General features: G+C 40.5%; 1 protein-coding gene across 1 annotated transcript in view; it reads right to left on the bottom strand.

The window, feature by feature from the left end:
• The window catches only part of F13A1 (coagulation factor XIII A chain), a 183,987-nt gene that overhangs the window by 109,186 nt on the left and 49,077 nt on the right, over nt 1-25,724 (bottom strand). The window contains exons 4-6 of the mRNA XM_030817263.1: nt 19,681-19,932; nt 4,637-4,755; nt 1,772-1,879 (exon numbers count right to left, since the gene is read on the bottom strand). Coding sequence (XP_030673123.1) covers nt 1,772-1,879; nt 4,637-4,755; nt 19,681-19,932 — 479 coding nt within the window. The remainder of the gene's footprint in view (nt 1-1,771; nt 1,880-4,636; nt 4,756-19,680; nt 19,933-25,724) is intronic.

Here is a 25,724-nt window from a genome sequence, read left to right on the forward strand (position 1 = left end):
CTCTGTCTAGTTTTAAATCTTTTAATTGGGATATAAATTTTCAAACTTAGAACTTCATAGGCTTCATATGATTAATAAAATCTCAAGGCAATTTGCATTAGGAGTATGTGTGCTTATTCAATAATTAACAGCTTCCGCTTAGCCAGCTGCCACCACAGACACATTAGGTTAACTGCTTCCTGTCTGCTTCTCTTTTGCACTGGCTTCTGTTAGGCAGTTATTTCTGACTTCTGGTGCGTAAAAGTACACACAGTGTGTGAGTAAGCTTATGCTGATGAGCGTGCCATTTTAGAATGCTTAAGATGGAATTAATTTAAATTTAACCACTGCTAGCTGTTGCTTCCTTTCTCACTGCAAAATTGTTGTGGTAACTTCAAAGAAGAAAAAGAGAAATCTCGTGGGCAAAACAGTAAAAATAGTGATCAGATGCAGGTCTAATTTATGTTTGTTATAAATGGTCATGACACTTTTGTAAACATTTCCCAAATTCAACATTCCCCCAAATCTTTGGAATTCATTGTCTTCTCATTATGGAATGTAAATGCACAGAAAACAAAACTGCCTTTACGTGTTGATTTCTACTTTCACTTTTTATGCTCCGCTGTTTCTTAAATTGACATGTAGCTTAGTTATTAATAAAATAAAAGGAACCATTCTTAGAAGCTAACCAGAAATTATATTTCATATCATTCTCAGTCTAATATTTTTATATTAACAATATTGATTTCGTTTAGCTCAAAAGAATATACAACCAAACTCAAACATAACATTCTTTCAAAAAGAGAATTTCTTAGAAAACTTAAGGAAATTGGTAATATAAGTATTTCTTTTTCTCAGTCTTTGATTGTTTGAAATACCTCCCAGCTTAACATTTCTTCAGAAATAATCTACTCTTCAGACAGATTGGATGTAATTCTCTGAACCAAAGTCTGGCTCTCCGTGCTGGGTACATTGATATAATCCAGGACTGCATGGGTCCTGGACATCCCATTTAATCCATGTCCCATGCCTGGCCCCACCCTTCCCACTCATGGGAGTTCTATCTCCTTTCTCAGAAAGTTGTTCCACTGCAGGATCTCTCCGTTCTCAAAGTTGTTTTAGGATATCCTGCAGAGAGCAGCATGGAAGGTAGAAAACGTCTAGATTTGAAGTCAGCAGACTGGAGTTCTAGCTGTGGCTTTGTCACTGAAAGCTGTCCTTACCCTGCGTCCTAACTTGTAAAAGTGCATGAGTAATGCCTGCCCTACTTACCACACAGGATCCTGCAAAGAATCAACACCCACTTCATAAGTGAGAAAGCCCTACAGTGACACATCCTTGTGACAGGTGTTAGGATGAGACGTAGCCATTCATTTCTTCACTCTTACTATCAGTGTGAAGATGGAGAAAAGCTGTGCCTTGCACATCTGTGCACCTTGATGTTTGGTTGATCAACTGTCTGATTATAGTCATTGACATTTTTGTCATGATCACTCCTCAGTCCCTAGGCAAAGGGTTCTTAAGAATAATTGGTCTATAGTATCATTATATCTATCACTGTTTGTCTGAAGCCAAAGAAACATACAGTAATGAGATGATAATTTTGTTTCATAGCACATGATAAGCTCAGAAAATTCCAGGAGCTATATAACTGGGTGTCAGGAGCTAGAATCCTACAAATGAAAGTTTATTAAGTGTAAGTCATCATTTCAGCAGCTCTTAATGAACTGGCCTATATACTGAGGCAAATGATGGGTGTAATAGATTTTAGGTATCAGTAATTGCTGCTTACCATTGCAGATCCCACACGGCTGACTTTGATGGGATTCCCTCTTCCAGAGAGGTCCATTTGTGCTCTGTCCATCACATACAGGCAAGTGTCCAGGATGCCATCTTCAAACTATTTGGAGAAAGAAAAACAAAGAGAAACTACTTAGTGTTCACTCTGCAAGCAAAATATTCTCTGATGAAAAATGACATGAAACCACAACCTAATGTTTAGAAATGTGTGTTTCCCGTATAGTGATCTCCCATAATCTTTAGTATGAAATATTAAAGTAGAAGGAAAGAGACATCTTCTTTTGTTTTTCATTAAAGTGAGTAAGAATATAAAAGCAAGCCGGAAACATAAACAGAACTACTAGAGAGTTGATATACTCAGGGATCATGAGCTGACTTGAAGTTCCTCAGAAAATGATTCAAGTTAATTTAGAAGGTCTTTTCAACATATTGGCTCCTGTACCCAAAAAGAAGGAATGAATGATTTACCAAAGTCAGGCCAGAGTCTTAGGACCTCGAAAGTAATGTAAGTCCTCGTGCATTTCCAAAATAAACAGCTCTCAGGTGTATCACAGGAAGGCGCTTCACACTACTCAGTTTGCACCCAAAATAGTAGGAGACTCATACAGTGACTGTCCCTCTAAGGTTTCCCCTCTTCTGAGACAAGGTGGACCCCAGGATCAAGGAGAGGGTAGAAGGCTGCAGAAAGTAGATTACACTATCAAGGGAGGAGTCTGGTACCAGTTCAGTCTCCTTAGAAAGAACTGCTAGTGGCCGGGCGTGGTGGCTCACTCCTGTAATCCCAGCACTTTGGGAGGCCGAGGCGGGCGGATCACGAGGTCAGGAGATCGAGAACATCCTAGCTAACATGGTGAAACCCCATCTCTACTAAAAATAGAAAAAATTAGCTGGGTGTAGTGGTGGATGCCTGTAGTCCCAGCTACTCGGAAGGCTGAGGCAGGAGAATGGCGTGAACCTGGGAGGCAGAGCTTGCAGTGAGCCAAGATCACGCCACTGCACTCCAGCCTGGGTGACAGAGCAAGACTCCGTCAAAAAAAAAAAAAAAAAAGAAAGAAAAGAAAGAAAGAAAGAAAGAAAGAAAGAACGAACGAACGAACTGCTAGCCACAGGCAATACCAGAATTTTCTTAAGAAGGAATAAAGATCAAATAGCAAGACAGGAAGATTTTTACCTATACTGTACCTCACTTTAGTAAGAGATTTTCCTGAATAGAGAAACCTTGTGTATTATCCACCCAAGTGCTTGTGACAGAAACCACAATCATAATGGCTAATTGCCACACAATTCTTTATTCAGTCCAGTTAGAATACCCACTCTGGGTGTATCCCAAACTGATGGGATGGATGCAGTAATGGGTAAGTGCACTAGTTCTTCAGGTATGGAAATAGCCCAGTATTTTGGTTCTTATTAAGCAGCTTCTCTCAGCTGTATTTGCTGGGCATGATAGCAACTAACTGGAGAGTTCAAGAAATAGTCATAGAACTGATCGATTCCCCACATCACGGTAAACACACTTGGCTGGTTATTCTGGCCAAAGGGCACACACCAATAGCCTCTTTGAGTGACAGAAGATACAGTCAAGTGACTGTGTTCCGGGGTGCCTACCCAAAGGCATGCAGGCGAGGAGTGCCCTGACTGGGCTTGGGACACCTTTCCAGACCTCCTTGCTGCCCACCTTGATGACTTTTCCCCTTGTTAGCTATCTATAGATTGTCACATTTGGGCCATAAATAGAATCACCAGGCTAAAGGCTAGAAATTGGGGACCAAAGACAAGGGCATCAGGCAGTAGGCAGTATAGTCAAAGGTTGCATGTCACTGAGGAGGGGATGGCTTGAAAGCAGGGCGTCAGGCAGGAATCCAAAAACGGGGTGCCAACGTAGCTCGTAGCTTGGCAGGACATCAGAAATGCAGACGGGCAAGCCTGAGCACTGGGCATGTAATTCTCTGGAGTCAGGGAAGCTGTTCACAAAGCCAGGTAGGCAGGATGACACGGGTACTGGAGCAGTGGGTGAGGAACACAGGGAGATCCCATATGGAAGTCAAAGCAAGGCATCCGGAGCCAAGAAAGTTCCCTGTGACCACCAGATTCCGTGAAAACTCCCCGCTGGATGCCCAGCACAATGATGCACAATTCTAGCCATCCCAGCCAAAACTCCTGAGAAATGACACTCACCCCCCTCTTGTGTCGCTAATTAAAAATCCTTTTGAAATCACACGACATGCATTCATTTATAGAAAACTGGTAAAATATCGTTCATTTGCTCCATTGTTAAAGATACCAAACAAATAGTTTGAATGACTGAACATCTTAAAGAAATGCCATTTGCTACTTTATGTCTAGACAATAACTTGAGTTTGCAACTGATAAAATCTTTCAATGTAAAAGTTCAGCGGGCCTTCCTTTTATGAAATGATAACACTCTTTTCTAATTAGCAGTACCCTACGCTAACACTGAAAAAAAAAAAAAAAAAAAGCTATTTCTTTGAATTGGGCACACCCCTTGCAGTATTCTTTGCATCACTTTCAAAATACCTTTCTTTATAAGCCAAGTTGAACTAATGAGATTTCACTGTTCTAAGTGGCCAAAGCATTTCTCAATAGAATGCCACATTATTCATGGAATCTCTCATTTCTGTAACACTGTAATACCCAGAGATATGTGGTTTCAGCTGATGCATTATGCAGTTGTCTTTATGAGTCCCTACTCCTATGCTCTCTGCCTTGGAGTCTCAGATCCTAAAAAGCAGGAAATTGTGCTTGTCTAATATCGATATATGGGACCCTGCAGGGATACATGTGACAAAAAATATGAAGTAAAAATGTCCTTGACAATAACAGATTTTCAGTGGCTCACCTGACCATAGCTCCAGCTTCTGGTCTTGATGTCATTGACCTCTCCATAAAAAATTACCCCGATGTCATTCAGGACATACTCTTCTCTTTCTTTCTCATTGTCCAGATACACAGCATCATCTGCATCAGGGTTTAAACATAGTGACCATTACCAAACCAGACTGTTTCCAAACACTTGCAAGTTTATTTTGTTTCTAAACTGCATTTGATCAGCCAAACTTTTAAAACACGCCCTTTGTTTCACTAAGCATAGCTCATTTCCCAGTATTTTTAGTAATGGTGAACATCACCAGCACCAAATTCAGTCCGGAAATGATGACATTTGTTAGCAAAATGCTGACAAACTCTGGCTCTTTAAGTTCCAAGCAGCAGAATTAAATTGATATGTCTCATTAAACATTTTATGATTCTGGTGCATCAGTAGTTTTCAGAATTCTATGATACTGATGTACATCTCTAACACAAATTAAAATGTAATTTCCAACCTTTTAACGTTAATAGAAAACTAGATGAATTGAAAATGATTTTTAAAACAAATCTGAGACATATGAGAAGGCAAAAGCCTAATTTGTCATGTCATGTCTGTTTTGTGGCCCATCACTGGCAGGAGGGAAGCAGTAGGTCATCTCCTTTTAATGAAAGATACTTGTGGATGTGCAAGTATGTGTATGTGTCCAACCAGCTTCCCTGGCCAGTGTCTTTCATTGCAAGGACTTTTCTTCCCTGTGGCTAGAATTTCAGGAGGGCCATCCTGCCCGTCTATCATCAGTCTGGTAGTTATTCCCAGGCCTGGTGGGAGAGCAGCAAAGCATCTTTAACACAGACAGGACCCTACGAGTGTAAATCGCACTCAGGAAAATGTGTGTGTTTGGGACAGGCATCTAAATGTTTTTACATGAATTCTACCTCAAGGTAACGAAATAATTGATTATAATAAATTCAAAAGGAATGGTAGAATTAGAATGTCATGATCTTGCAATCCCTAATGAAATAATGAATTGAGGCAGAAATAATTCTTTAAGAAGGGAACTTCATAACGGGTGGATGAGACTGATAAAACGTGAAGCAGATACTATTGACAAACCTAAATATATGTATCTTCTGCCAGGATGAATGTCCTAGGAAGCAATGGCATGACTTATGAAGTATTTTTGCCCCTTCCTCCAAAAAAATAAAAATGCCACTTGAAGCTGAATCTGATAGAGTCTCTAGATCTAACTAGCTGCTTAACAGAAAATGCCACAGTGGTTAAAAAAAAATCCCACAGCGGTTAGAGAAAAATATTTCATGACACCAGGGGACGGAATCAGCAAAATTCAGAATATGGAAAGTTCTACATAAAAAGTGACTCAGTTTCAGCCATAAGTTTGTGGCATGAAGGAACAGATGAAGAGGATTACTCTAGAGGAAAAGATTTAAGTGACATACCAACCGAATTTAATCAACACACTTCAATCCAAATAAACTAACTAAAAAGATAATTTTTATACATTGGGAAAATTAGATTAAAGATGGTTCATTAGATAATACCAAGGATCTCTTGTTGATTTGTATTAGCTGCAATAATTATACACAAACACAGATAAACACATACATACACACATATGTACATATGTATCTATGTATACTGTATATATGTCTATTTTTAAAAAGCTACATGCTAAAATATGTACAGGTAAAATAATATGATTACTAGAATTTACTTGAAAATGCTAAGGCAAAGAATAAGGGAAAAAGGGATAGATGAAGCAAATGTGGCAAAATCTTGATAACTATTAACTCTGAGAGACATATAAGTAGATACTCATTGTGCTACTCTTTCTGCTTTTGAGTTTGTCTGAAAATACTTATAAGAAAAATTAACTTTGTCAAAAGATATAAAACTCAAATACAAAATGAACACATACAAAATGTTTCCAATTGGATATGAACATTCAGTAACGTAAAGATATAAATTCTACCCAAATTAGTCTATATGACCAATGTGAACCCAACCAAACTTCTACTCAGAAGTTTTGGAACTTCACCTGCTCATTCAAAAGCTTATCTGGAAAACACAATGTGAAAGAAAACAGCCAGGCAGGGCGTGGTGGCTCATGCCTGTAATCCCAGCACTTTGGGAGGCTGAGGCAGGTGGATCACTTGAGGTCAGAAGTTTGAGACCAGCCTGGCCAATACAATGAAACCCCATCTCTACTAAAAATAAAAATATAAGTCAGCCATGGTGGTGTGTTCCTGTAACCCTAGCTACTCGGGAGGCTGAGTCAGGAGAATCACTTGAGCCCAGGAGGCCGAGATAGCACTACTGCACTCCAGGCTGGGCAACAGAGCTAGACTCCGTCTGAAAAAAAAAAAAAAGAGGAGAGAGAGAAAATAGCCAAAAACTAATATGTTGAACAAGAAGAAAAATTGAAGGACTTGCCCAAAGGTAAATTAAACTTTGGACCCCAGTTTATAGTTTCCTGCATCTATGCCCTTTGCCATGTAACTAGTATTTTCCTTCTAAATGTGGAATATCCTCTCTTAACTTCAGGCTTATTTTGGCTAATGGAGTGTTAGCAGAAGCAATGCTAGCAGAAGCAAGTAGGGGTCTAAAATATGACTGCACAGCTGAGTATGTGATCATACAAATCTGCTATCACCCTGAGGAAAATATGACCCAGCAAGCCCACTGGTCAAAGAAGGATGAGAGGCAACAGAGCAGAGGGTCTCCGGAGCTCTCAGGGAGAGATGGATCCTCTCCAGCTGTTCCCACCTGAAGCAGAGCTGGCCAGTGAAGTCCCCTCTGGATGAGCCCAACCCCAGCCAAGCCCCAGATCCATGAATAAGTGCTTATTGTTGTATGACACTAAGATTTTCTGGTTCTTTCTCATGTAGCATTAGTGTGATTATAGCTAACTGAAACAAAGCTACACTTAAAACTGACATTAGCAGAGTAATGGACAAATATATGGAAGGAGCTAAATGTGTATTAAATCTTAGTAAATAATAAAGATGGCCCTTAAAATCACTAGGTAAAAATAGATCTGATCAATACGTGGTGTTTTGACAGCTGGTTATCCATGTAAGAAAAAAAGTGTCAGTAAGATCTCTTTATCCTGCTATATACAAACAGTATCCATGGATTTAAGAGGCACATGTGTGTCTCTCCCTGACAATCTTTATTTCACCTGACATGTTCCAGATATAAGCAGGTAGAGAAACATAACATTCAATAAATATATGAAAAAATGCTCAATTCCACTAATGATCAGAGACATAAAAACCAAATTAACCATGAAATACCAATGAAATACCATAATTCTCCTACCATATTGGCAAATATTAAAACAAATGGTTAACCACCAGTGCCAATGGAGGGTATGAAGAGATGGATACTCTCATCTACTATGGCTGTAGTGTAAAATACTGCAGCCTTTTTAAAGGGTAATTAGGCAATATCTATGCAAATTTAAAATGTGAATTCACTTTGCCCAATGCTATTTCTAGATGTCTATTCCACAGTAACATTTGTACAAAATGCATGTGCAACCTTCAAAATGGCATAACATGCTATAGTGAAAATGGGAAACAATCCAAATAGTTGTAAACAAAAGACCAAAACAATATGATATGACCATACCGAGCAGCCATTAAAAAGAAGATGCATGTACTCATATAGAAAACGCACCAAGATATACTGAGTGAGAAAATGAGGTACAGAGCAACAGGTTGACGCAATCTCATTTGTGGTTTAAAAAAACCTAAATTCTCTGGGTATATATATGCAATCAATATATAAAATGATAACAAAGTATCTGTAATGATATACACAGTTAAAGTTGGTTTTCTCTGGGGATTCTCTAGGATTGGAAGATTGGTGAAAAGGAAAGTTTGCTTTTAGCCATATATATGTACATGTGTGTTTATTTGAAAAGAACAATATATTCAATTAATTGCCAATCAAAAATGAAAAGCACTGAAAATACTTTAAATGGATGACATTACAACAAAATGTTAATTGTTGGTGTCTCTGATTTGTAGATCTTCGAGCTCTTTTTATGCTTTTATTATTTTTTATTTCTATAATGAGACTTTTCCCATCAGAAAAAGTTATTTTTTAAGATGTGTTTCCATTTAAGTGAAGCTACCCATTTAATAAGAGATTAACAGGTCCAACTTTCATGCATTAGTTTTTCTTTAAGAGCAATATAGGGTTGTGCTTTTTTATTATCAATGTCCTTAAACACAACATTTTTCTCCTTCTTTAAGTCTCCCTGAACCCTCTCCTTTCCAGCACAGACTGAATTAAACCTTGTTCCCTTAGTGCCCCATGGAGGCTGGAGTAACATTTATCTCACTGTATGGACATTGCCATTTAATGATTATATTTATTGAATAAGTATGTGTTTAAGTATTTACTTCTTAATTTTTTTTTAAGTAGTAGCATGTAAATAAGCATTGTTATACTGCTTATTTATGGCCAGGAACTTTCTAAGTGCTTTATAACAAGAGAAATGAACTCATGCACACTCATAACATCCTTGTGAGGAAAGTAGCCCCCTTTCACTGATAAGGAAACTGAGGCAGAGAGAAACATAACTTTTCCAAGGTCATGCAGCTAGTGAGTTGTGAAACTAGGATTTGAATAAGCTGCCTTCTGAGTAGTTCCTGGCTCTTGGGTCCAAAGGATCAGATGACTGTGTCCCCAGCCCCCAACACTGTGCCTTGGAACACGGTAGGACATCAATCAATGTCTACTGAAAGAATGAGAGATTGGGAAGATGTCTGGAGCTTAGAGAGTAAGGAAGAAGTCCAAGAAAATGAAGGATTTACCTTTGGGCTTTGCATTAGTATTGATGGGAAGTGATAAATTTAAGTGGCAAAGCATGATAGAGAGGAGTTCTGGAGCTCCAGACTAAGCCACCCTTTCCCTTCCAACTCTTGAATTAAATCTCACCTCAAACAGGCAGACATTATCATGAATCCACAATATGGCAAGGAAGTCAAATGGGAAGGCTCGATTTTAAATTTATTTATGATTTTAAAAAAAAGATTGAGGGTGGAAAGCAGTGCCTTATTTCTCCTGTTTTTATTCAGATCTGTCACTTTAAAATATAGTTGTCCAAAGCAAGGTTAAAAAAAAATTGTATCACGATGGAAACGCCAAAAAAACTCCCTATGTTTGGAAGGCTAACAAAAATAGAAAAATGTAATCATTTGCCCCTGGAGATTTTTGCTGTTGGCTTTTTGATAGTGTTTTTGTTTGTTTTTAAATTTTTGGTTAGCTTCAGAGGGGTGGGGTTTCACTAAGTTTCAGGGGAAGCTAGTTCTTCACTTAGTAAAATGGAAGACTCGACTAATAGGAAAAACAAACTAACAAACAACTCACTATTCTAGAAACCCAACAATTTGGCCTGGTAGAAGGTAGATGTGTGTGAGGCTTGTGTGGAATGTGGGAGCTGGAAACGATACTTAACTGAGGACTGAGGGGAGAAATAAGGTCTAGACAGCTCCCAGAGTAGGAGCGGCTGCACCTTGGACCAACTGACAACTCTTTGATAGTAGGTGACCTCTGGCAGACAACCACCATTACAATAAAACTCCGAGAAAAACAGATTACACATGGCACCATTGGTGAGTGTGACACAGCACCTCCATCCACTGCCCAGAGCAGCTCTGTCACCAGAACAGACCTTCAAAATGCCTCGTAAATAACCACTCTTGCAGGCTGACTAACAATTTACAAGACGCATGTAGTGAAGAATAATGACCTCATTTATTTTACTGTTCCTCTGGTGGGAATAGAAGGGTAGTTAAAAAAGAAAAGAGTGGGCCGAGAAAATTTGGGGTGGATTTCAGTCACCCTCTGACATTCCCACTGTCCTCCCCACCCCACCCAGAGAAGGTAAGGATTTATAACAAACATGTAAAAACAAATGCTGAGCCTATTGATTTTAGTATCTGTATAACCTCTTTGCGAGGAGGAGGATCATTCATCATTGCATGGGCTGATACATTCCTTCTGCTTATTTACATGCTATTTCAAAGTCAGAGCAAGTTCCATTTTCTTGGTCATTAGGCTCAAGTCTAGCAAAGGGAGCCCAGGAATTAAACACAACTGTGGTGCCAGAACAGCTATCCTACATGGTCTCTTTCAACAGTTTAAACCAGAGTTTGGTGTTGTTTCTAATCCTTTAGAAGGAATAATGATTTGGCCCTTCAAAAAGGCAAAATGAGTCACCATTTAGGGAAGGAAGGAATTTAGATCGAGGGAATTAGCAATCACTTACACTTGCTTCCCCCTTTATATAAAAGCTGAGCACCACTAAAAAGAGGAAAGATTCATGCTGGGGGTGTGTAATCACTGTTAGAGGGAGTGGCTTGATCTAAAGAGCAAATGTGACTCCGGACAGGTGTCACCATGATATGTTTTTCCATCATAAAGTACATCAAAAGGGGTGGCAGATTCTAACAGGCTGTGTGTGCTGTGGCGTACCAGGAGTAACTTCCTGTCAGTGGGAATTGTGAGCGTATTCAGGAATGGCATTTCTAGAGTCTGAGCTTTTTATTCTGGAAGGATCCAAACCCACTGCTTTCCTAAGATGGTTTCATATAGCCACTCCAGAGACCTTGCTTGCCTACCTAGTAACACTGGAATGGAATCAATCTATGAAGCACAAGCAAGTGGTTCCTCAACAGTCAGTTGAGTTTGCTTCTTTCCTTTTAGCCCCTTCAGTATAAAGTGGAGTAGTTCGCCAGGACTGGTATCCTCGAAATAACAATGACTAACACCCCTTCTCTTGGAGACTGTTGAGCCTAGACCAGAATTTGCACCCTCAGGCTACTGCCATTCATCCGTCAATTCACAGATATTGATAGTATGTCTCCTGCCATGCTCATGACAGCACAATCACCCGTGGGTGCATAGTACAACATAGTTTACATTCCTTACAAACATGTTGCATTACAGCTCACACCAGCTTGAGAAGTTTATTGGATTTGTGCTAATTTGCCTGTTTTGCTGGTTAAGGGCTTTTTAGTGTACTGAGATATCTTCAGAAGATAGACTATTATTCATGAAGCAATTCTACAAAGAAAATGTCAGAGCTTCTTTACTTAGCACATATCCTCTAAGGGAGACTGTGCCCTTGTTGATATGCTTTAATTTTTTTTCCCAGAGAAAGCTTTCATTTGATCTTGTAAATATCATCCTGAATTTATTTATTTATTTATTTATTAATTATGGCAGAACTTTCCACATTGATTAGGTCATCACAGAATCTTCTCGGCTGGCCATCTACTGTTTTTTTTTTTTCTTTTGCTACACAATGCCAGATACTGATGGCTTTTGTTTTAAAAATATAAGTGCTTACCTTGACTGAGTCAGGATGCTCCAGGGTTAGCCCCGGTTTGTTTCTTAATTTTCTATAGGACTTTGAGAAATGCACGTAACATCACAGAACCTGCTTTCTCTCTTGAAATCTGAGTCTAATAATCATCTCCTTGCCTCTCAGAATGGTGATTATCAGTTCAGTTCAGCAAACATTTACTGAACGTTGACTCAATTCCAGGCACCACGAAAGGCTGAATGAGAGAAGGATGATGCCTTCCAAACACACAGTCTAGGGAGATACTGACTATGAGCACACTTTGAAGCATATAAGAGACTCCATAAGGAAGGAATTGTAAACCACATGAATTGGTGGATGAATGCATTAGACACTTCCAACCATGCTCTTTCTAGAAACACCTTGTAAAGACCTTTGCACCTCAATCCTGGGGTCACCGACATGCCATTGAAAAGAAGGTTTACTGTGAGCTCTCTGGGATCCTTTCTGATTACGGGGCCACACTAAATGATCCTCGCTTGGCATAAAAAGCATAACAAGTCTCTAATGACTCAGACACTAGGAAGAATGATACACACATTTTATTTAAGAGGGGTATTGAGCAAATAAAGGTTAAAATTTTTGCATAAGTTTTATTAAAACTTCATAAAAATTCAATTAACCAACTATTTGATTACTATCCTATGCAAATACTGTTCTGGGTGCTAGGCAGGGTGCAAAGCTAAGCTACTGGCCAGTCTCTCCTCGTTCCCCAAATAGGTTGGAGTCCCCAGTTTTGTGTTCTTGTTGTGCACTGACTTATTTTAGCCTTTTTACAATTGTAATCACTTTTTTATTAGAAGCTCATTTGTAAAACCCTTGCTAGAAGCTATACGAAGATTGTGTCTGCCTTTTTCACTGCCATAGTCCCAGTACCTAATTCAGTATTGACTTTGAATTTTTATGAATGAATACATCATACTGTTGTACTGTGCACAGGTCACTGTGTTGTTATGGGCATGGGATGAGACATACTATCAATATTTGTGGATTGATGGATGAATGGCTCTAGCCTGAGGGTGTAAATTCAGGTCTGGGCTCAACAGTCTCCAAGAGAAGGGATGTTGGTCATTGTTACTCTGAGGACAACAGTCTTGGTGACTTACTCCATTCTGTACGAAAGGGGCTAAAAAGACCGTATATAAATACAAAGCAAATAGCTCAAGGATGAATTTAATAATAAAATACAAGTGGGTCATATTTATTTATTTGCTGTTAAAAGCATCCAAGATATTGGGAACATATTGATTTCTTCATATTAAATTGATTTATTTGTTTAAAGAAAAATGAAAAAACACATTGAATAAAAAGGAAATATTAGATACTAATTTGGTGTCAGATGCTAAGAGAGAGAGAAATCCACACACACATCACCCACAGACACACACCTTCCAGCACACCAGATATGTTTTTGACTTTTCTCAAGACGGTAAGTTCTGAGATTACATTTATAAGTTATCTGTAATAATAGGGTGCAGCAAAACTAAAAAGTATTTACTTGGGATTATTAAATCAACACAGCAAACATTTATTAAACCTCAAGTGTGCCAGAGGCTATGGATATGAGGTTGAATGAGGTGAGGGAAAAGCAGTGATGGAGAACGGAATGGGGGAACAACTTATCAAGAGGAGAAAAATCCCTTAAAGGTAACTGATGCCCAATCAAAAATACTGCTCAGTGCTTCTCCAGAGTACTAGGCACAGATATCAGAAATCTAAATCTTTCAGAACCCACTATCTGGCACTAGTGCTAGATTACCAAACTGGAACATTCTATATTTGAATAGTGAAATACATTCAATAATTCTGAGTTCCTGAGTAGTTAAAAAAACATGATGAATTCGTAATAACTGCCCATCTCACTCCTGCTGCCTTTGTGGGTTGAGTTTTCTTTAACACCCAGGAGAAGGGTTTCCTCCCAGAATGGACCCGAAGCCCGGTTAGCACCACTAAACTAAAATCTAAGCAATTATTCTCCCTGCATGCACCCCTGCCTTCACTGGTGTGGCATTGCTATTGATCCCCATTAATGATTTAGTGATTAAGGAGGATAAATTGCCTATGAATGCAAAGCAGGCTGAGGGGCCCTCAGGAGCACAGCTGAGCATTCTCCTATCAATAAGTGCTGTGCGTGCTGCTGTAATTTTCAGCCCAGCGTTCTGCGCCACCTCGGACCACAATCTTGTTCACCTGGCTCTCTTTTGACAATTTCTGCAAACAGTTTTCCTTCTCATTTTCTGCTATCTTTTTCACTTGGGCGACAGTCTCACCCGTCTCTTTTGACCTATTTTCCAGTTACCAGGCCATAGCGCTGAGTCCTTTGTTATGCATTAACACACACAAGCATAAAAGTGCAGGGGACTGCTGGGCTACAGTGTATGTGCTTGTGTGTGTGGCGGGGGGAGGTTCATCATATCGTCCCCTTTTTGGGTTATGCTTTGCATGCTAGGCTGGTAAAACCACACAACGAGTAAAGTGGGGAGATGACCTCTTTCTCTCACTTCATTTAAAAAAAAAGGTGTTCAGTGCCCAAAAGCATGGTTGTTGGAAGAGATCAAGCAACAAGATAATAAAGCTCACTGGACCACTCTGCATTAAGGAAGGAGAATTTGCTCCTGGGACAGAATGGGAGAGAAAAGTTCAGAGAATAAAGGAGAACAGTAGGAGAGAGAGAGAAGGGGTGGTAAGGAGGAGAGAGACTGGAATTAGGTTCAGGGTAGAGCCAGTGAAATTTTAAGAAGAGTAAATTATAATCTCCTGAGGCTTTTCGTTTGTTTGTTTTGTTTTTGTTTTTTGAGATGGAGTCTCACTCTGTGGCCCAGGCTGGAGTGCAGTGGTGAGACCTCAGCTCACTGCAACCTCCGCCTCCCAGGTTCAAGTAGTTCTCCTGCCTCAGCCTCCTGAGTAGCTGAGATTACAGGCACACACCACCATGCCCAGCTAATTTTTGTATTTTTAGTAGAGACGGGGTTTCACCATGTTGGTCAGGCTGGTCTCGAACTCCTGACCTCATGATCTGTCTGCCTTGGTCTCCCAAAGTGCTGGGATTACAGGCGTGAGCCACTGCGCCCAGCCCTGCCTCCTGAGTTTTAAAATTATTGCTTATTGTTTTTCTTTCTTCTTAGAGACAGGCTGGCGGGGCTGCCTCGAACTCCTGGGCCCAAGCAATCCTCCTGCCTCAGCTTCCCAAGTAGCTGGGACTGCAGGCTGCTCTGGGGGCCATGCCCAGCTTTATTGTTTTGTGATTATTATGAAACCAGTGGTCCTCTAAGTGTTGACTCTGACCAGCAGCAACAGCATCCCCCAGGAACTGGTTAGAAATGCAAATTCTCAGGCCAGACCTCAGACCTACTCAACCTGAGGGTGCTGCACAGCAGTGTCTGAACAAGCCCTCCAGGTGATTCCGATGTGCACTAAGCGTGGTGACCACAGAGTGCATCCTTCCTGCTCTCACCCTCCACCCCAAACTGCAATTAAGGTCTGGGCATTCACAGATGTTGTGTGTGACTGCTTTTGTTGTTGTTGCCAACATTGAAATTGAAGGTGAAGGTCAAGTTTCTCACTTGCAGCAGCACAAGGGCGAGTAGGATTCCTAGAGGCAGAGACAGCCATGAAGTCAGAAATCCCTAAAGAATTTGCAGAGATGTTTGGGCCTCCACAGGCCAAGTAATGAAGAGGATTGTGCTAGTTTGCCTTGTGTTCTGGAAGCAGGGAGCACCCTCCCGGCATGTGCCCGTAGTAAGTTCACCTTCCACCTTCCAGATGATTAGCTCACATCTTCCCTATCAAGCCTCTCATGCCCTTCCTTGCTGCTGCTTCTCAACACATGGCTTTGCTTTACACTTCACTGACAAAAAAAAAAAAAAAAAAAGTCGCAAAATGGTAATAACCTCATTCTCCTTCCATTAAACTGGAAAATCTGCACCCCTCTTCTACTCTACTCCTGTCTCCGGAGACAGTAGATAGCCCCACCCATCACAGGCCCTTCACCTGTTCCCTAGATTCCAAACACTCAAGGATTTCACTCCTAAAACTTCTCAACCTTGGCTCCAAGAATCACCTGCAGAACTTTTAAAAACCCCAAAGCCCAGGCTGCAGTCCAGAGCAATTACATCAGGATGCTTGCATGGGGAACTGAAGCATCCATAGTTTCAAAGCTTCCCAGATGATTGCAACGTGCAGCCAAGGCTGTGAACCACTGTCCTCTCTCTGGACTGCGAACTCTCTTTCCTGGTTCCCTCCATCACCATAAAATAACACCCACTCTCTCTTGTCTTTAAAAAATTCTCCTTTGACCTTCACTTCAACATCTAGGTGCTACAGAAAGTCTTGAGAAAGGTGCCATCTCCCGCCATCTCTACTTTCTCACCTCCTGTTTACAACGCAGCCCATGACCATCTCCCTGGCTTCTGTCTCCATCACTTTACTGAAACCGTCCTTTTCAAGATCATCGAAAACATCCATATTTCCACACTATGTGGCCAGTTTCCTCCCCTATCCTATTTAACTAATCATAGCATTCAACAGAGTTAACTGCTGTCTTGAATCTATCAATGTGTCTGGCTCTGGGCTCTTTTAATCTCCTTTTGCTCCACTGACTGCTCCTGCTCAGCCTCCTTTGTTGACTTCTCCTTTGTCTCAACTCTTACTTGTTAATGACCCTGAACCATTTGTGTCTGTTATTGCTCCTGACTGTGCCCATGTTTACATGTCTAGCTCAGCCATCTCCTTTGAGTTCTAGATTCACTTTATTCAAGTGCTTACTTGACGTTTTCATTTGGATGTCTCATAGACATCACCAAATTAACATTTCTGAATGTAACTCTTAGCTTCACCCCTAGTGCTTCCCCTCCACTTCCCACAGTTTTCCCAGCTCTGAAAATGGCACCCCCATCAAGCCAATTGGTCTAACAAGAAATCTAGAGTTATTCTTGAGTCCTCCCATTTCTTCTACTTCTCATCTTCAATCCCTGGGCAATTTTTGTTCTAAATACAAAATAGATCTCCAATCTAACCCCTTCTCATCTCCACTGGTACCACCATAGTTTAGTTTATCATCATCTTTGTCCTAGACCACAGCTTCCAAACTGGTCTCTGGTTTTTGTCCCACCTTCCTCCAATCCTTTCCATGCACTGAAAACCTAGGGGAGGTCCCTGTACAGCCTCTAGGACAAGAACGCCTCCAGATCTAAGCGACTCTTTCAGAACAGAGGTATCTGGAAGCTGCTCACCACGATACAACTGAAGACCAAGGCAGCAATTAGAAGGTTATTAGACTGTCCACCTCCTGAGTAGTTATCCTGAAAGTTAATATGTCAAGCAACATAACTAACCCTTTTCCCCTCAAGAAGAGTGGTCACATAAGTTGAAATGAATGCAGACACATATCCCACACACATGATATAATCCAGAAAAGTTGCAAACGAACCAAAGTCTGGGTAAATTATAGCATTCCTGAAATTTCCTAGAGTTCTGAACAGTTATATGTAGCCTATGATTTTCTTTTTGTAATAAAAAGAAAGTCAATAACAAACTCTTGATTGATAAGTATGAATTTTTAAATACAATTTTCTTAGAATAGGTTGCTTCCTATATACTCTTCCATCTCATTCTCTTTTGCCGACTTCTTCTCTACTGGACTCCTAAATGATGGTGTTCCTGAAGGCTAGATACTATATCTTATTTCCTTCTTTATCTATATTTTCTCCCTAGGTACAGATAACTCCCAAATATACATCTCTGATTTTCTTCTCCAGATTCACATACCTACTTGTCATTTCCGCTTGTCTATCTATGGTTATCTCCAACTTAATATATTCAAAATCTTCATTTATATATATGTAACTCTGATCCTCTCAGTATTTTTCATCTCTATAAATATCACCCCATCAACCAGTTGCAAAATGCCTCACATCTGGTTTTAAGATTACTATCAAGAGTTCATTTTTTGAACTGCACATGGCCCAGTTAACATTTCCTGTTACCATTTACCTTGAATATCTGTCTCATAGATAGGAGTGTTGGGTACAATATGATGAGGATGGATGTAGAGGGAGTGTAGGAATAGCTTTGGCCTTTTGCCAACACTAGTGGAACAGGTAATTCCCAAGCCATGCTGGGCATGGTGGTTCATGACTGTAATCCCGACACTTTGGGAGGCTCGGGCAGGAGCACTGCTTGAGCCCAAAAGTTCGAGACCAGCCTGGATGACATAGTGAGACCACGTCTCTACAAAAAGTAAATAAATATAAATATAAAACAAAGAAAAGATCAGTAGGACCAAAGTGTATGTTCTAGATGAGTAGCAAATATTGTCCACTTACCTATATCTAGGGCAGATTAACCCTGATTCAAATGTGACTTTCACATACAAGGATCATTGAAAATCAGCAATAATATGGGCTCATTTTGGATGATGTTAGAGAGCAGTGCATATGGGGTAGGGTGCCATGGGAAGTCTCCTGCGCCATGTGAGCTTTTATATCTTTCACTGCCTTATTTCCTAGGACCTAGAAGTGGTCTCTCCAGCATCGATGCTGCTGCAACATCTGCATCTGCCTCTGGAACTTAAAACAGCTTCGTACAAAGTATGGGAGCAGGGGAGAGGCACGAAAGGGCAGAGATGAAGATGAGGAGAAAATGCTGTGTGTGACTGAGGCACAAAACAGAATTGATAGAGAAATCATTGAACTTGACTGAGTTTTATTTGAATATAACTAGATTAAGCTTCTGCCGCAGACAGAAAGGAAGACCGAAAATAGCACTAGAGATCAAGTTATATTAAAGTACAGCTACATCTTTGCACATCCAGAATTACGGTTTGCAAAATTTGCACCCACTATGCACATAAACAACTTTGTGGAATCCTTTAGATATACAGACTTTCTGTTCTTAAAGTAGGGGGATAAAGAGGTTAGTTCTACTAGGAACAGTGTCGACTTTATTTTATTTTTCTAAAGTCAGAGTTATAGACTCTAATACTTTTGATAATCAAGTTTAATAAGCCCAATTTGTTTACAGAGTAATAGTGTACAGAAGTTATACTGTCAACATATATTATGTTGGTGCAAAAGTAATTGCGATTTTTGCAATTACTTTTAATTACAAAACTGCAATTAAATAGCTCCACAAATAACTAACTGCACCTTTAGACAATCTCCAATTAATCGTGAAATAAATGTATAGCAGCATTGACTTCACATATAAAGGTTTTATCCTCATATACATGGAGGATGAATTTTCTATCTTTCTCTTTGAATCATTAAAAATGCTATATGTAGGAGAGGCTTATGTATTTAGAATAATCTTACTACCCCTCCAAAAAGAGATGTATTGGAAATACATGAGATTTTTTTTTTCTTTTTTCAAAGATGGAGTCTTGCTCTGTTGCCCAGGCTGGAGTACAGTGGCACGATCATTGCTCACTGTAACCTCCAACTCCTGAACTCAAGCAGTTCTCCCACTTCAGCCTCCCAAGTAGCTGGGAGTACAGGTGTGCACCACCACACCCAACTAATTTTTAATTTTAATTTTTTAGAGACTAGGTTTCGAACTCCTGGCCTCAAGCGATCCTCCCATCTTGGCCTCCCAAAGAGCTGGGAGTATAGGCATGTGCCATGGCGCCCTGCCAAATAGGTGAATTTTTAAATGAGAAAACTAAATGTCTGCCTCTTACCTTCACACCAAGGATTGAAGAGGATGTACGTGTCTGTTTCTGGGTTTCGACTGGTTCGAATTATGCCATAGGGAGTCCAGACAGCAACATACATGCGGAATTTTCCCACGATACATTTGGGGGAAGACTGGATGGACAGCCGCACAGACCTGTCCTCTCTCATGACAATCTTGGCCCCCCACTCTCCATTTTGTAACTCTGAGACTATAGGCACTGGGATGTAGGTTCCCTTGTTCTCCTGTGGGTAGCGACCTATGAGAAGAAAGAAGAAATACTCTGTTAGGTTGATTTCACAAGCCATTTTTGTTCTCTGCTGTCTTATAGCTGAAGGGACAGGAGTAATCCATTAGAATTATTCTTGACTTGAAGAAACATACAAATCAGGCAAGTCTGCAAATTACTTTGATTGCAAGCAGGAGAACCTTCAAGAGCAAAACGTATTCACTTCATTTGTTTTCTATAAAGCATGTAGAGGATTCCACATTAAGACAAGCAAACAGTGCTCCATTTTAACCTCCCTAATTACTAATTTCAAAGATCTTTAAAAGAGTCTTTGGTAGGCATATTGTCAGAGAGAGAACATTCTAAGGAGGTGGTTACATAAGTTACTGCTGTGCAGTTCTGTGAAGATGCTTAATCTTCATGAAAATAATAATTTACACAGTGCAAACCACTGAGAAAGATTAGAACTTCAACACTTTGCTATTAGGGATATAGGTTATACCACTCAGAATGAATATCACATATACTTGTAAATCCAGCACAGATTTAAACATTGTTTTCTGCCTAGGTGCCATGGCATCTAAGTAATGCTCTTGAAGACACATGGGACTCAGCCTCTCAGGAGCCCCTCCATAAACCCAGCTGCATAAGCATGTTTGTTCCAGAGGCACCCATCTCCTGTTTCTGCTCCCTCTTTGTGCATATTCAGTCTTGGGATGAGCTTGCCCTTTCTCCCAGAGGCTTCGTTTTTCTCTGGAACCCCTTTCACTGTTGACGTGTAGACATCAAAGGCAATCTTGCCAGGTAAATGGGACCCATAATTCATTTATTACAGTGGTTCCCAGCAGCTGTTGTCACTAAATACTGATTTAGATTCAGAATACATCATATTTAAAAAGACGCAAGTTTAGTAAAAATAAACTTACAGAGATAAAAATCTACATGTTAATGACAGATTTTTTAAAAAAAAAATAAGGGATAAAAGGAATTTTAAAGCTAATTATGTAAGGATGCACTTTGGGGAATAGCAAAGAACTAGAGAAGTACATCTGAAAGCACTCTTTGTACCTGCTATGTGCTCAACCTCAGCTTCACCTTTGTGCTAACTTCCACTTTTGTTTTAAAAGCTTCACCTTTGTACTAACTTCTACTTTTGTTGGGAACATGGAAAGAATGAAGACAATCACTAGTTTCCACTGTTACACTTTAAATTAAGACTTCAAAGACTCATATGAAATTTCACCTATCAAATCTAAGTTATACAAAAATAGTAAAGCAAAAGGAAAGCTATGCTTTTTCATGCTGACTTTGAACCCAGTCATAACCTAATTTAAAGACTACTTCTGACATTTTTCATTCATATATTGATATTGCCTACTGTGCGCTAGACATTATCCTAAGTGCTAAGGATACAACAGTGAAGAAAACAGACAATAACTTCTGTGCTCATAGAGCTTATATTCCACAGAAAAAGCCAAAGCATGTGGCTTACCATGTTCTTATTACCCCTTTATTCCCTATAACAACTGATGAGAAGGAAACCATTAACATCATCCTAATTTGACAAATCAGGAAACTAAGACAGAGTCATTAAGCAACTTACCTAGGGTGATGCAACTAGCAAATAGTGGAGTTCAGATTCGAACCTAGACCATCTGGCTTGAGAGTCAGAGTGTTTAACATTAAGCTCTATGGCAGCTCTATGAGTTGAAAATGTTTGGAGTTGATGAGAACTATGTCAAATTCTGACTCCACAATTAACTACTGGTGCAACTTCAGGCAAATCACTTAATTGTCTTAGCTTCCAGTTTGGGAAATAAAAAGACAATAGATTTTATAATATAATGAAAGCTTTATGCTTAGCACACAGTAGGGGCTGGCTGAGGGGGCGCTGATTTTTTTTTTTTTTTTTTGAGAAGGAGTTTCACTCTTGCCACCCAGGCTGGAGTGCAGTGGCACAGTCTCAGCTCACTGCAACCTCTGCCTCCTGGGTTCAAGCAGTTTTCCTGCCTCAGCCTCCCAAGTAGCTAGGATTACAGGCACCCACCACCATGCCTGGCTAACTTTTTGTATTTTTAGTAGAGACGAGGTTTTGCCATGTAGGGCAGGCTCGTCTCAAACTCCTGACCTCAGGTGTTCCCCCGCCTCGGCCTCCCAAAGTACTGGGATTACAGGTGTGAGCCACCATGCCTTGCAAATTGTCTTTGTTTTTTTTTTAAGTATAACTTCTACTAGAAAGTAAAGGCAGAAGGAAGAAGGGGTGATTTTTTTTTCCTCTCCGGTTCTGAATCTGAAGAAAGGTGAAAGTCCCAAGGAAAGTACGTTACTTGTGTTGATTGAGATATTGTGGCTAAGGGGAAAGCAGTTCAGCTGGCTCTAACACTTCTGTGTGATCTCGGGCAAAGCACTCATCCCCTGTCAACTAAAACTTTGCTTCTTCTATAAAATGGAGATCATGGTGGTCATAGTTTGTGATGGGGAGGGCAGCTCAATAATTGGCAGTTATCGTTACTTCCCTGTTGTCCTGAGCTTTCTGATTCCTCTAAGTGATCCTTCTCTGCTCCATCGGTGGGAAATTAGGATGGGTTTACCAATTGCCAACAAACCTATCAAAGCCCAAATCTATTTCAAAGGCCAGTTTATCCCAAATTAAAAAACCTTGAGCTGACTGATTTTTCCATCAGGAGAACTTGTAGAAGTAAAAAAAAAGTGTTGTCATTCATTAGTAACCAAAGAGCTTTAATAATTCCAGAATCATCAATGGCGTCACCTGAAACCTTCCATTCAATCATAATTTCTGATTTTCTGAGTCGTTAATGATCACTGTAATCTCCATTCATCCCTTAGAGCAATGGTTAGAAAACTAGAGTCTGCAGGCCAAATGTAGCTTACTTACTGTTTTTTGTTTTGTTTTGTTTTGAGACGGAGTCTTGCTCTGTTGCCCAGGCTGGAATGTAGTGGTGCAATCTTGGCTCACAGCAAGCTCCGCCTCCTGGGTTCATGCCATTCTCCTGCCTCAGCCTTCCTAGTAGCTGGGATTACAGGCGCCTGCCACCACGCCCGGCTAATTTTTGTATTTTTAGTAGAGATGGGGTTTCACCTTGTTAACCAGGATGGTCTTGATCTCCTGACCTCGTGATATGCCCGCCTCGGCCTCCCAAAGTGCTGGGATTACAGGCGTGAGCCACCGCGCCCGGCCTACCTACTGTTTATATAAAGTTTTATTGGAACACGGTTATGTTGATTTGCTTGTGTATTATTGTGCTACAATACAACTCTACTGTTCTAAGAGCAGAGTTGAGTAGTTGTGACAGAGTACCTATGGTCTGCAACGCCTAACACAGTAGCTGGCCCTTACAGTAAACAATTGCCAACATCTGCCTTAGAGGATTTCACATTTTATTTATTTAAGGAGTGATTTATTATAGACTCTTGGAGTCTAACACTTGAGCCTAAGAAGAAAATACCATCACCTAGCTTCTCCTTCCAAGGAGAAATATGTTTCTAAACCATTCGCAAACATCTATACGACTAGTAGGTCAATCTTTAGTTTCCTTAAAGTCTCCTAAATTCCCAACAGTCTCAGGGGGTGTTGAAAACATAGGAAGTTTGTAGCTTTTTATTGATTTTACGATTCATAGCTAAGATGTTCAATGTTAAGATTGCAAAAGTTGTTTAGAGTTGCCAAGGCAGTTCACATAGTGATGCAAATAAAGTGACAGGAATTAAGTTTTGTTTCTTGGGGTCCTTACAAAACCTCTGTGAGGAAATTTTTACAGATGGGAAACTGAGGCTTGGTGAGGGTGTCATGTGTGCACATCATGTAGCTAGGCAGAGGTGGAGACAGAACTGGGGACAGGGAAGCCTGTTCTCTTTGCCCCATGTCATGCTTCCTCTGTGAAGGAAGGTGGAGAATGGCAAAAGGGATCTAGGGAGATGAAAGGAGGCAAGAGAAGAATAAAACTGGAAAGTCCTATGGAATATGAGGAAAAGGGACATTGAGAAAATATGCTGTCGTGGATAAGAGTTGTGTGAGCCAGAAGTGTGGATCAAAGGAGGTAACAACTGAGTGAGTGAAGAGAAGGAAGACCAGGTGGAGAGAACCTGCACGAGGGTCCCTCTGGGCCAACTCATTTTTTTGTGATTTGCGTTGGGAAGGCTTCCAAATTAATGTCAGACGCCAAAGGGTGAAGGTTGAGCAATCCTGCTGATAGGCTGATGCCACGTGGCCCGGGAACAGGGTATGGAAGCTCATCAGGGACAGGGAGTGGTGAGATGAATTCCAAAGGAAGGAAAAAGAATCCTTATTGGCAGGCTTTTCATATTCCTGTATGGGAAAGCTGGTTAGGAATGTGGAACCTGGTGTGCCAATAGAACCTCAGGGTCTTGTTGACTGCTCAGTTACACCATGTTTAATTCTGAATGTAATGATTTCAGTGACAGCACTGGGGAAGTACTCTCCATGATTGAATTGTGAGTGAGGAAGTTGTGACAGAGTAGTATTTCATTTCACTAAATAGCCCTTCTCATTCCCAGGAGTCGGCATGGTTATGAGACTACAATCCAGCTAGGCTTGGAAAACCCATCCATCAACATCCATGACTGCCCATCAGCTGTCCTTGGCCCAATCTGGATGGGAAACATGGCTCCATACAGGGAACCTCCATGCATGTTTGCCTAAAGTATATAATGCCTGGATAGATTGTTTTTCTCCCCCAAATCATGCAACTTTGTGTTAAAAACATTAGGGCAAGAAAAAGAGAATCAGGAAAGACAGCATCCAAGAAAGGAATCCCATTTTGTTTTTAATAATTGCAGCCTTTGAAATTGGACTACTAAACATGAGGAAATATTATAATTACCGATTGCATTTTTTCACACTTATCAAAAACTAGTGCCATCTTCCCAAGTGATCTAGAAATTAACATATGCTCTTAGTTTAAGTGCTTGCTTCCATTTGTGAATTATTATTGAGGCCACAAAACTATTGTTTTTAAGGCAAAAGCCGCTTGGACCATATGCCTATATTCAAACATCTCATTGTCCCTTTACTGAGGGCCTCACTCTCCTTACACAGACCTACCTTAATCCCCCCAGCTGGGATGTAGGAGGAAGAAGATGAAAATCTTTAATTCCATTATGATGTTACTCTTTTCCAACCTTAGCTACCTAGGCTTGATTGAGCTTTGTGAGCAGTTTCTTGATATTAGTATTCTTCACAAGATAGGAAAGAGAAATCTAGCTGCAGCTCAGATTCAGTGCTGTGTGACCCTGGGGAAAATGTCCTCTAAACCTTTCAATGCATTCCAGAGACCAGACAGCCCACTGCACGCAAAGCCCTGCATTGGTAGTGCCCACTAGAAGAATTCATTGCCTTTTTAAAAATTAACCTTTTGGGTTAGTTGATGGCTTTGAAATATTTTTACATTAAAAATACAATGTCCAGGCCGGGCGCGGTGGCTCACACCTGTAATCCCAGAACTTTGGGAGGCCGAGGCGGGCGGATCACAAGGTCAGGGGATCGAGACCATCCTGGCTAACATGGTGAAACCCCATCTCTACTAAAAATAAAAAATAAAAAATTAGCCGGGCGTGGTGGTGGGCGCCTGTAGTCCCAGCTACTCGGGAGGCTGAGGCAGGAGAGTGGCGTGAACCCAGGAGGCGGAGCTTGCAGTGAGCCGAGATCGCGCCACTGCACTCCAGCCTGGGTCACAGAATGAGACTCCGTCTCAAAAAAAAAAAAAAAAAATACAATGTCCTAGGTGGTGATTAGGTTCCCAGGTAGTCTAGAAAGGACATCAAATAGCACATGGTATGTTCAG

Source organism: Nomascus leucogenys, chromosome 8 (assembly GCF_006542625.1).
Source record: "Nomascus leucogenys isolate Asia chromosome 8, Asia_NLE_v1, whole genome shotgun sequence".
Lineage (NCBI taxonomy): Eukaryota > Metazoa > Chordata > Mammalia > Primates > Hylobatidae > Nomascus > Nomascus leucogenys.